The sequence below is a fragment of the Panulirus ornatus genome, chromosome 5 (genome assembly GCF_036320965.1).
Source record: "Panulirus ornatus isolate Po-2019 chromosome 5, ASM3632096v1, whole genome shotgun sequence".
Lineage (NCBI taxonomy): Eukaryota > Metazoa > Arthropoda > Malacostraca > Decapoda > Palinuridae > Panulirus > Panulirus ornatus.
The window spans coordinates 18,618,337-18,630,889 of record NC_092228.1 but is presented as its reverse complement, the minus strand read 5'-3'; the positions used below and the strand labels follow the sequence as shown (position 1 = coordinate 18,630,889).

Sequence of the window (12,553 nt, the reverse complement as noted above, 5' to 3'; positions counted from 1 at the left end):
CTACTATTACTCCAAGAATACGAGGAGACTGCAAGTTATTTATAAAGATTTGGGGTCTCCATCTTCCCCAGGCCTATTCATTACATGTAGGGGATGTGTGTTTGTGTGGGTGGATGGCTGAAGGGACCCTTGGATTTAAAGATGATGGGAGCACTTATTAGGAACTGGAAGTGTTGTCAGCATCACTAAACTCAAATTTTGAAATACAGTATTTGTTTACTTCAAGGGTATTCAGGCAATAAACAGGGTGAGTAGCTGGCATGAGGTGAGTAAGCAGATGTATTTAAGTATTACTATAAAGAAGGATGTTACTAGAGTTTGCCTGTTTGAGATTATACCACAAGTGAAAGTCACCTTTGGGAGGGGGATGCATCATTGTCAGTTGACATGCTTAGCAGTCAGTTCTTTGCAGCAGCACCTGACACCTCCCACTAGCAGTCAGTTCTTTGCAGCAGCACCTGACCCTTCCCACATAAAGCACTTCATAGGTAACCACCAGCCCCCAAGTAGAAATGGAAAACTTACACCTACTTCACACTTCAGCACCTTTAGTCACAGATCCTCCACCCCAGACCACAGTAACATGAGCAAAACACATGTACACAGAAATAACCTGACTAGGACTAAACATCTGCCCTCCCAACTGTGTCTTAAACATCACCATGCCGGACATGCACTCATCAAAAGCCACACTCTCCAGACAAACATGACTCACACTTTCTTGTCTACTCTTGAGCACTCTGGTCCCACCCAGTAGATGTAGCCAGCTTCCTGGGCACTATGGAAGCCACTCAAAGATAGAAGGGAATGGTGGGGTAGGAAGTTTGTTAGTAAGTTTTGGTCTTTCCTATTTCCTGAGGGTTAATTGCATGATAATGCCCTCCTCTAGGAATGATTGTTGATTTCCTTTAGGCTCATAATAACTGAAAAGCTCTTGCTTTTTTGTCTTCATATTGAATTTCTCTCAAAGGTTTTAACTATGCTGCTCATGCTGCTTATCTTTCTCGCCTGAAGCTGAGATACCTTGCTTTCATTAGTGAATAAGCAGTGGATGGTAAAAAATAGTCTGTACTTAGACTTTCCGAATGGCATCTGCCTCACATGGCAGTGTAAACAAATGCCCTCTTAGAGAGCTGCCCCTATATTTCTCCCTTTCTGTTCATTATGGATCAGCTGAAAGTACTTTCTAGAATTACTGCATCTCTAGGCCCCACTAATTAAACCTGTGTCCCATGACTTATACAGAAGGCTTGTGAAAGCTGTAACTATTTCTTTATCTCCACTGCCCTGCTGCTGCATCATTTTAAACTGTGTATGTACAATACTGGGAAAGTGGTTTACACTTGTGGGGTTCCATCTTGTGTATTTTCTGTATCATCCAGAATACTTTTAAATCTTTGTAAATTGACAGCATTCACAGTCTTCTTGCTTAGACTATTCAAACCATGTACTACCCATTCACCAAACCAGTATTTTTTTCTCAGTCTTTTTACCCATCCTCTTTCTCAGCCTCTGGTAATTCTGCTCTCTTCTTTTTGATACCATCTTGGTTGCTGTTTTGTGGACCTTTTAATCATATAGTTGTTTCTCTTTTTAGGTTTGATGACCATACCTGAGGGGCATATTCCAGTGTTGGTCAAATATATGTGGTTGGTTTACCAAACGTTTCCATATACTTGAATGCAATCTTATCTGTCAGCAGACAATTTACTTCTCTTATATTTTCTCCTGATTTGAATTTATTGAGACACTTTAGGTTTGATGTTCACCAATAGATCTCCATAACACATCGATTCCTGTAACTTATTTCTTGCTAAGTATTATTTATACTTGGGTGTTCTTTTGCTGGATTCCATCCTAATTACTGCGCACTTATTTGGATTGAATCTCATCATCCGTTTGTCAGACCAACTGTGGAGTTTGTCCTGGTCTGCTCTGTAAGTTGATAAAATCATTTTCATTTTTTATTTCTCTCATGACTTAGGCATCAACCACAAAAATGTTTCTTGTGACCTCAGGCAAAAGTTAGGTAGTGGTACATGTCAACATTGGGACATAAGCATCAAGTTTAATTTCCCTACATAAAACAAAGAACCCGTACATTAGTTTAAGCTTGATAGAATAGATTTTTTTTTATTATTTCAAATGTTGTCTGAATTATTTTACAGGTCTTTGCTCAGAGGGAATAGATTTACTCCAGCGTTATGTGGACCTTACTGGAGATGTGCAGACTGTAGCATTGGTCACAATACACACTCTTCAGCATGCTATTACCAAAGATTCTCGTCTTGCAGTTTGGGTTCAGAGGTAAGTCTCTGTTGTGGTTGTTGTCTCAAGTAACATATTTGTCGCTATACGGAATGTTTATTTATTGTGTATACTTTAATTATGAGCTTTGATTATCTTCATTACAATATTTTCCCATGTGTAGCGTGAATATTTTAAGGGATTGTTGAATGTTTTAGATAATGGTAGCAGATGTGGGATATTATGAACATGACGTGAAGGTGTGCAAAAAAAGATGCTAACAGCAAATGGTTTGGTGAAAAGAGGTGGAAAAAAAGATGCTAACAGCAAATGGTTTGGTGAAAAGAGGTGGTGGAAATGTTGCATAAGATGGAGGGTGGCAAAGTGGCTGGAGTTGATGGGATTGCTTTGAATTTCTCAAGAAAAGGAGTAACAATGGCATTGATTGGTTAGTTAGAACATTCATTTTATGTATGGTTGAATGTAATGTGCCTAAGGATTGGTATAATGCCTGTATAATGCCATTGTATGAAGGCAAGAGGGACAAAAGTGAATGTTTAAATTACAGAGGTATAAGTTTATTGAGTATACCCGGTAAGTTATATGAAGTAGGACAGTGGTGATTGAGAGAGTGGTGAGATAGACAGAGCATCAGAGTGGGGAGGAACAATATAGCTTCATGATTGGTAAAGGATGTTTAGATCAGATGTTTGCTTTGAGGAATGTGTGTGAGAAATACTTTAGAGAAAGAGAAGGCATATGTGGCATTCATGGATCTGGAGAAAAGATATGATAGAGATGCTTTGTGGGGGAGTATTACAAATACATGGTGTGGGAGGCATTTTTATCAAGTTTTCATCAAGAAAGTAAGGCATGTGTGTGGGTAGGAAGAGAGGAGGGTGAAGGGTTCCAGTTGAAGATGGATCTGTGGTAGGGATATGTGTTGTCACAGTATCTTTTTAATGTTAATGGAGGGGTTGTTGAGGGATTTGGAGAGATGGGTAGGTTTTCTGTTTGTTAGGGAGGTGAGGGAATGGCTGAAAGGTTTACTGTTGTTATTTGCTGAGGACATACCTCAGGTGGCAGGTTTGAGTGAGAAAATACAGACGCTGCTCTGAGTATGAGTTTCTGTGAATTCTGTATTTTTTTGCTATAAATGTAGTGAGGTAACTGAGTACTTCGCAACATTGGCCATCTCTGTTTAGGGCCATTCATTCAAGATGGTATTGATATTTAGCAACTTTCCATTTAAAGCTCAGGTGCAAAATACAGACTGTAAATATACTTTATCATTCCCTGACAAGCCTTATTTAGGATAAACTTCCTTGATCTTTATTTCTAAGGAAACTGGTTGCCTTCAGAAGTCCAAGACCTCTTATAGTCTTCTTTTTCTGTCAGTTATGCTCCAAGATTCTCTTCCAAGACAAATTTCCTTATATCCTTGAACTTTAGGAGGAGTTAGTGAGTCACATATTATGTCTAGACAAGAATCTGATTTATGAAAGTCTCTTATGGATTAAACTAACTAAGGCCCTAGTTTTTTGGCTAAGAATGAAACTGTTGTGTTAAAAAATAGCCCTCTCAGCAATTGTCCAGTGATTGTTGAGGAGACCATTTATTTGTGCACCTTGAAATCTTGAAACTTCTTTCAGCAAGGAATACCTCTACACCTATTAAGAAAAAATTTTCATTGATTCACCTGTCAGAAACCTTTCATTATAGGGAATCATGAAGGACCCCTTGGCACTCTTTTGACACTTTGTCATCTTGTTTAGGTTTAGATTTAGTTTAGATGTTGTGGATCTACTCTGTGTGGCTTTGGGGGACTCTTGCTTTGTGAGAGATGGATTTCATATTGCCTCTGAAGCACCATTAACGGTAATTATTTTCTCTTCAGGTTTAGTCATCTTATCTGGAACTTGTTCTCTGAATGCCCCTTCTTCATGTGAATATGCAGTATTGCTTAGGGAGCATACTGAAGAAATGTAGGTTTCACAGACTGAAAACCTTTTTTTTTCTGAGACAGTTACCTGCAAGTATTTTTTCATGGTTTTCTTACTCTGCCCTTTCTTCCCCTCTCGTTATTGTTCAAAAACTTTCATTATCCTACCAACTGTGACCTCATTTAGGTTGATGCCAATGATATATGAATTTTGTGAGCTGCGAGTGGCTGGAACAAAGTGGGTTGATGAAATCATCCCTGTGGCAGTCTCTGACTGGCTGAAAGCAGGCTTAGGACAAGTGAACTTTAACCACCACAGCAGAGTGGTTAGTGAAGGATAAGTAAAGCCTGGGAAATACTGAGGGTTGGAAAGTCACAACCTTGATTATCCTTGAGGTATCCAACAGAATATCATGCTTGTAGGACATTACCTTAGATAAGTTTTCTTTTTCATTTCTTAGAGCCTACATTTTGAGTCATTATATGCATCACAAGGTACAAATGGTGCACTATATTTATGAGGAGGATTCATGCAGATGCTCTGTTGGTCCTTTGGTAAGTACATCACAAATATCAGGTATGTTTTTAGAATGTTGGTGATGGTGATGGAATAGTTAGTGATGATATTAGGAATGGAACTACTGTTAGTGATATTGGAAGTGTAGTGGTTGATGATATTGGAGATGGAGTTACTGTTAGTTGAATTAGAAGTGGGATAGTTTTGGTGGTGGACCTTGTGATGGTGGTGTTAGACATGAAGTGGAAGTTTTCCACATCTTAAGGGAAATAAGATGAAATTTTTAGCATCAAGTTCAGAAACCAAATAAGTTTTCACCAAATCCATGAATGCCACATACAAATCCTTCTGTTTCTGTATTTTTCTTACATTTTTCAAACCAGACATCTGCTCCACATATTTGCTGCCACTCCTAAAGCCACATTTTTTTTCTCCCCAATCTGAAACTCTTTGCATGCCACTACCCCTGTAATCTTTACAAAACCATACAACTTTCCAAGTACACTCATCATACTCACACATCTGTAATTTGAGCATTCACTATTGTCCCCCTGTCTTTGTACAGGTAATCCTACCAATCCTCAGGGACATCACCATGAGTCATATGTACACATTAAAAATTGTAACTAACCAATCAACATCACTGTTGGCTTTTTTATTAAGAAATTCTACTGCAAGCCCATCCACAACAGCCGACTTATTGCATCTCATCATATGCAAAGCTTTCACCACCTACTCCCTTTTCACCATTCTACTTGCCAAGACTCTCTCACTTTGCATACCTCCCTGTCCCACATCTGCCTCCATATCATCAAACACATAGAACAGTCCTTCAAATTATTCATTCCATCTATTCTTCACCTCGCCTTTGCCTGTTACCATTTTCCCATTTGCACCCTTCCTCTATGCTCACATTTGTTCTCTTGTTTTCTCACACAGTTAACCTCCATCCCAAACAAATTTGTATTCTCCCTGAAGTTTGGTGATACTCATTCACCCTACCTCTCATATACCCTCTTTTTCAACCTTTTTCACCTTCCTTTTGACATCCCACTGCTTTCTCTTCTACATCTAAAATCTTGCATTACCATTTTTCAAGTAACTCTCGTAAATCTTTTATTTCTCTTTTACTAGCAATTTTATTTCTTCATCTCACCATTCTCTACCCTTTTTCACTAGTCCACCACCAACCTTTTACATGCCACACACCTCTCTTGCACATGCTAGCACTGTTTCCCTAAATACCTCCCATTCCTCACCCACTCCCTTGATTCATTTCCGTTTACCTTTTGCCATTTTATCCTCAGTCTTTCTTGGTATGTCTTCACACAGTTTTTTTTTTCCAAGTTCACTCACTTTCACAACTCTCCTCTCAATCATATCAATTCCTCTTTTCTGAAAACCTCTGCAGACCTTTACCCTTATCTCTGCCATGTAATGGTCACACATCCAATCAGCTGCCCCTTTCAGAACATTCACATCCAGGAGTCTTTCTTTTGCATGCCTATGAATTAGTACATAAATCAATAATACCTGCTTACGATCTTTCCCACTCAACAATGTGTACTTATGTCTATCCTTGTTATTCCCAGTCACCAGTTCTTTTTCAGCACAGAACACCACAGGCTGATCACCATTTTGATTCACAGGACTGGATACCCCATGCTCATCAATTATACCCTTAACTGCCACAGTACCCAGTTTCATATTCAAAATTACTTTTCATTACTATTTGATCCCTTGCATCAAATTTGCTTACACATTGACTCAGCTTCATCCTAAACACTTACCTTTCTTCCCCACTTCTCTTGCTTGCAGTTGCATAAGCACATCTTGTAATGCACCTTTATTTTTTCCCACGTTGATTTAGGGGTCTTTCCCTTACACTTTCGCACCTTCTCACAACTTGTATTTCAATGGAAGTGCTACCTCTGCCTTAGCTCTTATCCTCACACTAACCCTTGACTTTAATACTAAGGCATTTCCAAATCATTTTTTTCCTTTCTCCTTGAGCTTTGTTTCACTCAAAGGAATATAGAATGTAATAATTCTCAAATTATAATGTTATGATACCAGGTATCATATTTTCCTGTTGTGTATAATGAAGTGCATTGTTTGTCCAGTGTACCTAAAATAAAAGAAGTTTCCCTTTATTCAGTTACAGAAACCTGTTGGACAGTTTGCGACTATGGAATGAGCGTGCCCAACTAGATGTCATTATGAATGACAACAAACATGCAGACAGACCTCCTCAACACATATATATTACTTGCAATTTTTGTAAGAAAGGTATTTCAGCTTATATCCAGGCTCCAGGAAGACCAAGAAATCCCTATGCTAGATTTGGAACTGGTTCTGCTAACAAATCAAAGGTAATTATGCTCCTTGCTTCATTAAAAGTACAGAATATACAAACCTATCAAGCTTGTGTTCAAGATTTTTTTTGTTTTTTTTATTCAACTAATCTGTACTTCTTTTAACTTACAGCCTGGGTTAAATGTCTTGTTTGTCCTACCTGTTAATATCTGTTGACCTTATTTTTTTAATTCATATTTTCAAGTGTAATGCTGGTGCTTCATGCCATTCTTTACAGATATAGTTTACCTTTCATTTTTTTTTTGGTATGTATGTCTCAATTTTTATGCTATTTTTTGATTGCCTTTTACCATATAGTAATTTCTATGCTATCACATTGTTGTAAGGCAAGAAAACACATGGTTATGGTCATAGATAAGGCACATAGAATTTGTAACTGCTTTATTGTGAAGAAGGGTATGAAAGATTTGTTCACACTTTTGCTCTAATCATCCACAGAGACATCTTGCTCAGTCTCTCCACATGCCATTGATAGATATGGTCATGGAAAACTGAGCTCATTGTGACTAAGCTTGTTGATGCATAAGTTTACCAGCTCCATAGGTTAGCTTCCGACTAATTTTATAATATGTGGCAATCTTTAGTATTGTAGTATTTTGGACATACTGCACTTTGTTTAGTTTTTTTTCAGGACTGAGCTAGCCTGTCTTTGTGATCAGTCTTATCTGCTGTGTTTGTGTAACTTGCAAAACATATTGTGCTTTTTGATATTTGGTAATGGATGACTGACTTCTATAGAGTCAGTTAGCCAGTCATTTCTTCCCAGGTTTTATACTGCTTTGTACCTGTCTGTCTATTCTCTGATAGCTACTCCCTTTGGGAACTCCCTTAAGGGGGTGGCCACAGTAAAAGAGTCTCCATAATTGTTGAACAACTCCAGTGTCGTTTCTTAGCCTTTAGAGCCTCACCCTTAATAGGCCACTTTAAGAGGGCCGCTCTTGCAAAGTGTTTTCAGAAGCTCCCACCTAATGTTCCTATCAACTACTTCTACTTAGTGTGTCTACCAAATATTCCTGCCAAAAGCTACAACCTACAACTTCTACCTAATGCTCCCAGCTAATGCTCCTACCTACCACTCTACTGTTTCTAGAAAAAGCTTGTGTCTAATATCCCTACATACTACTTCTGTCTTTTACTCCCATCATTTTGCCATAAGCAGGGCTAGCTTAAAGTGCATACCTCCCTGTTCAGTGACTGCCTTCCATCTATATATGGCTTTGTGGCTGTATAGTATCTTTATATATATATATATGATTCATGTGAGAAACTGCAGAAGCTGGTGACTGAGTTTGGTAAAGTGTGTGAAAGAAGAAAGTTAAGAATAAATGTGAATAAGAGCAAGGTTATTAGGTACAGTAGGGTTGAGGGTCAAGTCAATTGGGAGGTAAGTTTGAATGGAAAAAACTGGAGGAAGAAAAGTGATTTAGATATCTGGGAGTGGATCTGGCAGCGGATGGAACCATAGAAGTGGAAGTGGATCATAGGGTGGGGGAGGGGGCGAAAATCCTGGGAGCCTTGAAGAATGTGTGGAAGTCGAGAACATTATCTCGGAAAGCAAAAATGGGTATGTTTGAAGGAGTAGTGGTTCCAACAATGTTGTATGGTTGCGAGGCGTGGGCTATGGATAGAGTTGTGCGCAGGAGGATGGATGTGCTGGAAATGAGATGTTTGAGGACAATGTGTGGTGTGAGGTGGTTTGACCGAGTAAGTAACGTAAGGGTAAGAGAGATGTGTGGAAATAAAAAGAGTGTGGTTGAGAGAGCAGAAGAGGATGTTTTGAAATGGTTTGGGCACATGGAGAGAATGAGTGAGGAAAGATTGACCAAGAGGATATATGTGTCGGAGGTGGAGGGAACGAGGAGAAGTGGGAGACCAAATTGGAGGTGGAAAGATGGAGTGAAAAAGATTTTGTGTGATCGGGGCCTGAACATGCAGGAGGGTGAAAGGAGGGCAAGGAATAGAGTGAATTGGATCGATGTGGTATACCGGGGTTGACGTGCTGTCAGTGGATTGAATCAGGGCATGTGAAGCGTCTGGGGTAAACCATGGAAAGCTGTGTAGGTATGTATATTTGCGTGTGTGGACGTATGCATATACATGTGTATGGGGGTGGGTTGGGCCATTTCTTTCGTCTGTTTCCTTGCGCTACCTCGCAAACGCGGGAGACAGCGACAAAGCAAAAACAAAGAAAAAAAATATATATATATATTTTTTTTTGTGTGTGAGTTCATGTATGCTGGTACATACTGCAAAAAGCTAGATGTAGATACAGACTTATAAGGCTTATAATATTACATGAACCAAGAAAACAAGTTTCTATGATTCAGAACATTTTAAATAGACAGGTCAAGACTGAGTGTCCTAATGCATCTCAGAAAAATTAAACAGCATGGTAGACACTGTGAAGAAAATGATACTCACAATATTGATAAGGTAAACAAGCTTCTCTTCAGAATATACACTGCTGATATGTTTTGGACAGATTGAGAGGATAAGTGAGTCAAGGATAACTAAAAGTCAAAAGTGGATGGAACAAGGGTAAGGGGGAAACCATGGATGCAATGGATGGATGGAGTGAAAAGTTGTTTGACTGTTCAGGTCCTAAATATGCTGTGATTTGTGAGGCCTGGAAGACCTAGAGTGAATTTAAACAATTTGGTGTATGGGGGAGGATGTGCTGTCAGTGGTCAGAACCAGGGTATATGAAAAAGTCAGGTGAAATCATAGAAAGGTCAGCAGGACATGGTTGTAGATAGGAAGCTTTTGTTTTGGTGCATTATACATGATAGACTGAGAGTTAATATGAGCAAATAAGACATATCTTCATCTGTTCCTGGTTCTACCTCAGTAATGCAGGAAATGACAGGTATGAAAGAAAGAAAAAAAAAATGGAAGAAGAGAGTACATAAGGATAAAATACTATACTAGAGTTTGTTTACAAAATAACATTTTAAGTGTAGGAAAATTATGAAATAGAGTTTATTTAGTGACATGATTATGCGCTGCAGTATATACATACATTCATTAAAAACAATTGATACAGTTTTTTTATTTGGGATCTTGGAATGCATATATTGACATCTCAAAACAATTTTCCCAAAAACCTCTTGTTCCCAAGCATTTTACATCTGTGAAGTTTAAATGTACCAAGGATGTAGTTTAGATGCAGTTGAGAGTAAGTTTGCTTGAACATCAGCAAACATTAGCACCACAGGCAAATTGGGAAATTGGTCCATATGAATCACAGATTCGAGAAGCACAGCTAGTGAGATATCTGATGATTACTTGGTGGAGGCAAGGGTTTAGACTTGTAGGGGGTTTTTCAATAGAGAAAATCATGTTGGTTGGAAGAGGTTGATGAAAGTGAGTGATTTTTAAAGTAAGGCTTGTGTGAAGAGTTATTAGGAGAGATTGAGTTTAGAGTATCTAGACACATTAGATAGTAGTTGGTAGGAAAATTAGGTAGGAGCCCGTGAGAAAACTACACTAGAGTTGCCGTCTGCCAGTGAGGGTTTGGCACTAAAGGCTAAGAAGGGGCACTGGAGTTAACCAGTTATAGAGACTTTTGCTGTGGCTGTCCCTTTGAAGAAGTTCCCGAAGGGAATAAATTAGAGATATAGATTTATAGGTGGATGGAGTATAGAGTGGCAGAAGGTGAAACTAAATGAATCTGGAGGAGTGGATGAAGAATGGGAGGTATTTAGAAGCATTACTGATATATGGAAGAAGTGTGTGGTATGCAGAAGATAGTGGATGGGCATGTGAGAAAAGGCAGTGAGAAGTGGGATAATGAAGTTAACTAGTTAGTGAAAGAGAAATAGAGGTTAATGAGCATTACATACTGGGAGTGAGGGCAAGTGATTGGACATGCACAAGAAGAAGTGGCAGGATATCAAGATGATGCAGGTGATGAAAGAGAGGGCAAATGAGAGTTGGGGTGAGTGAGCATCAGCAAACACAGGGAGAAAAAGAAAATTATTAGGAAGGAGTTTGATAGTAATAGAAAAACAAGAAAACACTGGTGCATATTAAGAAGATGGCAAATGGGAAAGTGATAACAGGCAGAGATGAGGTGAAGAGGAGTTGGAGATTGTATTTTGAATGACTGTTTAATGTTTTCGATGATTAGGTGGCATAATGGGGTGTTTTGGATATGGAGGTTTGCAAGGTGATGTACTTTATAACCAGGATATGGAGTCCTTGGAGAATTGAGCCATGTAAGAACTTTAATGAGAGAAGAACCTCTGATTTTTTTTTTTAGAGTTATTTGGTAATGTTTCTTCTTTGAGTACATTCAGATACTTTTCTTAGTGAGTAAATCGTTCATCCTTGCCAATTACTTTATCAAGATCATGGTGAGGTCAGTGAGGAATTATTCTTAAAAAACTGTGGTAACATGCAAAGAGCATATTTTAAGCTTGACTTCATGAATCCCCACCTCATTGCCTAGCACATTTACAGCTATGTAGTTTGGTTCACTTTTTAGTGACCTTTTGGGGTCTGACATGGGAATGTTTGCTCACTGAGTTTAGGGAATTTTGTTGGTTTAATGTCATAGTGAGTCTTATGAGTTCTTATGAGTTGGTTACACCTCAGCTCATGACAGTAGCATTGTTATTAAGTAATTCCTCAGACTGCCTTTAGGATACATTGTAGCTAAGCGTTTTGCATTCATTAGCCCATTCACAGTGTTATGTTTAAACCTTTGGTTATCCGCTATGTGGTGTTTTAAAAGACGTATCCTTTCAGTATTACCAATACCATTATGGATAAGTATAAGAGCACTGTAAAAACTAAACTTACAAGTGAGATGAGCCATCACTCTTGAGTTTTAGGGAGGTAGGTGCTGCATGGCATGTAACTGCATGTAACTTTACCCATTTATCGGTAAAGTGTGACTTTGTTCTTCTTTGCTTAGGGCACTCCAATGGTATACAAATTAGCTGCATGAAAAGGAAGTCAAGTGAAGAGTCTGATTTAAGATGCTGTGTACTTTTTCAAAGCCAACTTCTGTCATTTGCCTTGCTCCTTATTAGTCACATTGTACTTCTTGTCTTCAAAATGGTGAAATTAGATTGAGATGTGATTAGTTATAAGAATTTGACTGTTTCACATATACTTTTCCTAACAGATGCAAGCTTGTCCAAACTGCCGGAAGCCTCTTCCTCGCTGTTCTCTTTGTCTGGTGCACATGGGGACTCCATCAGGGTGGGGAAGCTCAGGACTTAAGAATTCAGGTGGAGAAGAAGGTGTAGATGGTAATCCCAGTACTCCCACATCAGTGACCAACATAACCAAGAAAAAACTTAGCAATTTTACATCATGGTTTACATGGTGCCAAACTTGCAGGCATGGAGGTCATGCACATCACTTAATGGAATGGTTCAAGTAAGTATATAGCATAGTTCCTTTTGTGAAATTTATGAAATAGTCAAGGAAAATCAAGATCATTTTAACATTCTGCAAAAGTA

General features: G+C 38.7%; 1 protein-coding gene across 4 annotated transcripts in view; it reads left to right on the top strand.

Moving 5' to 3' along the window:
• mio (GATOR complex protein mio) overlaps nucleotides 1-12,553 on the top strand; it is a 106,067-nt gene that overhangs the window by 80,526 nt on the left and 12,988 nt on the right. For all 4 annotated transcript variants that reach the window (XM_071661756.1, XM_071661754.1, XM_071661753.1 and 1 more), the window contains exons 15-17: nucleotides 2,169-2,307; nucleotides 6,865-7,078; nucleotides 12,214-12,470. In XM_071661756.1, coding sequence (XP_071517857.1) covers nucleotides 2,169-2,307; nucleotides 6,865-7,078; nucleotides 12,214-12,470 — 610 coding nt within the window. The remainder of the gene's footprint in view (nucleotides 1-2,168; nucleotides 2,308-6,864; nucleotides 7,079-12,213; nucleotides 12,471-12,553) is intronic.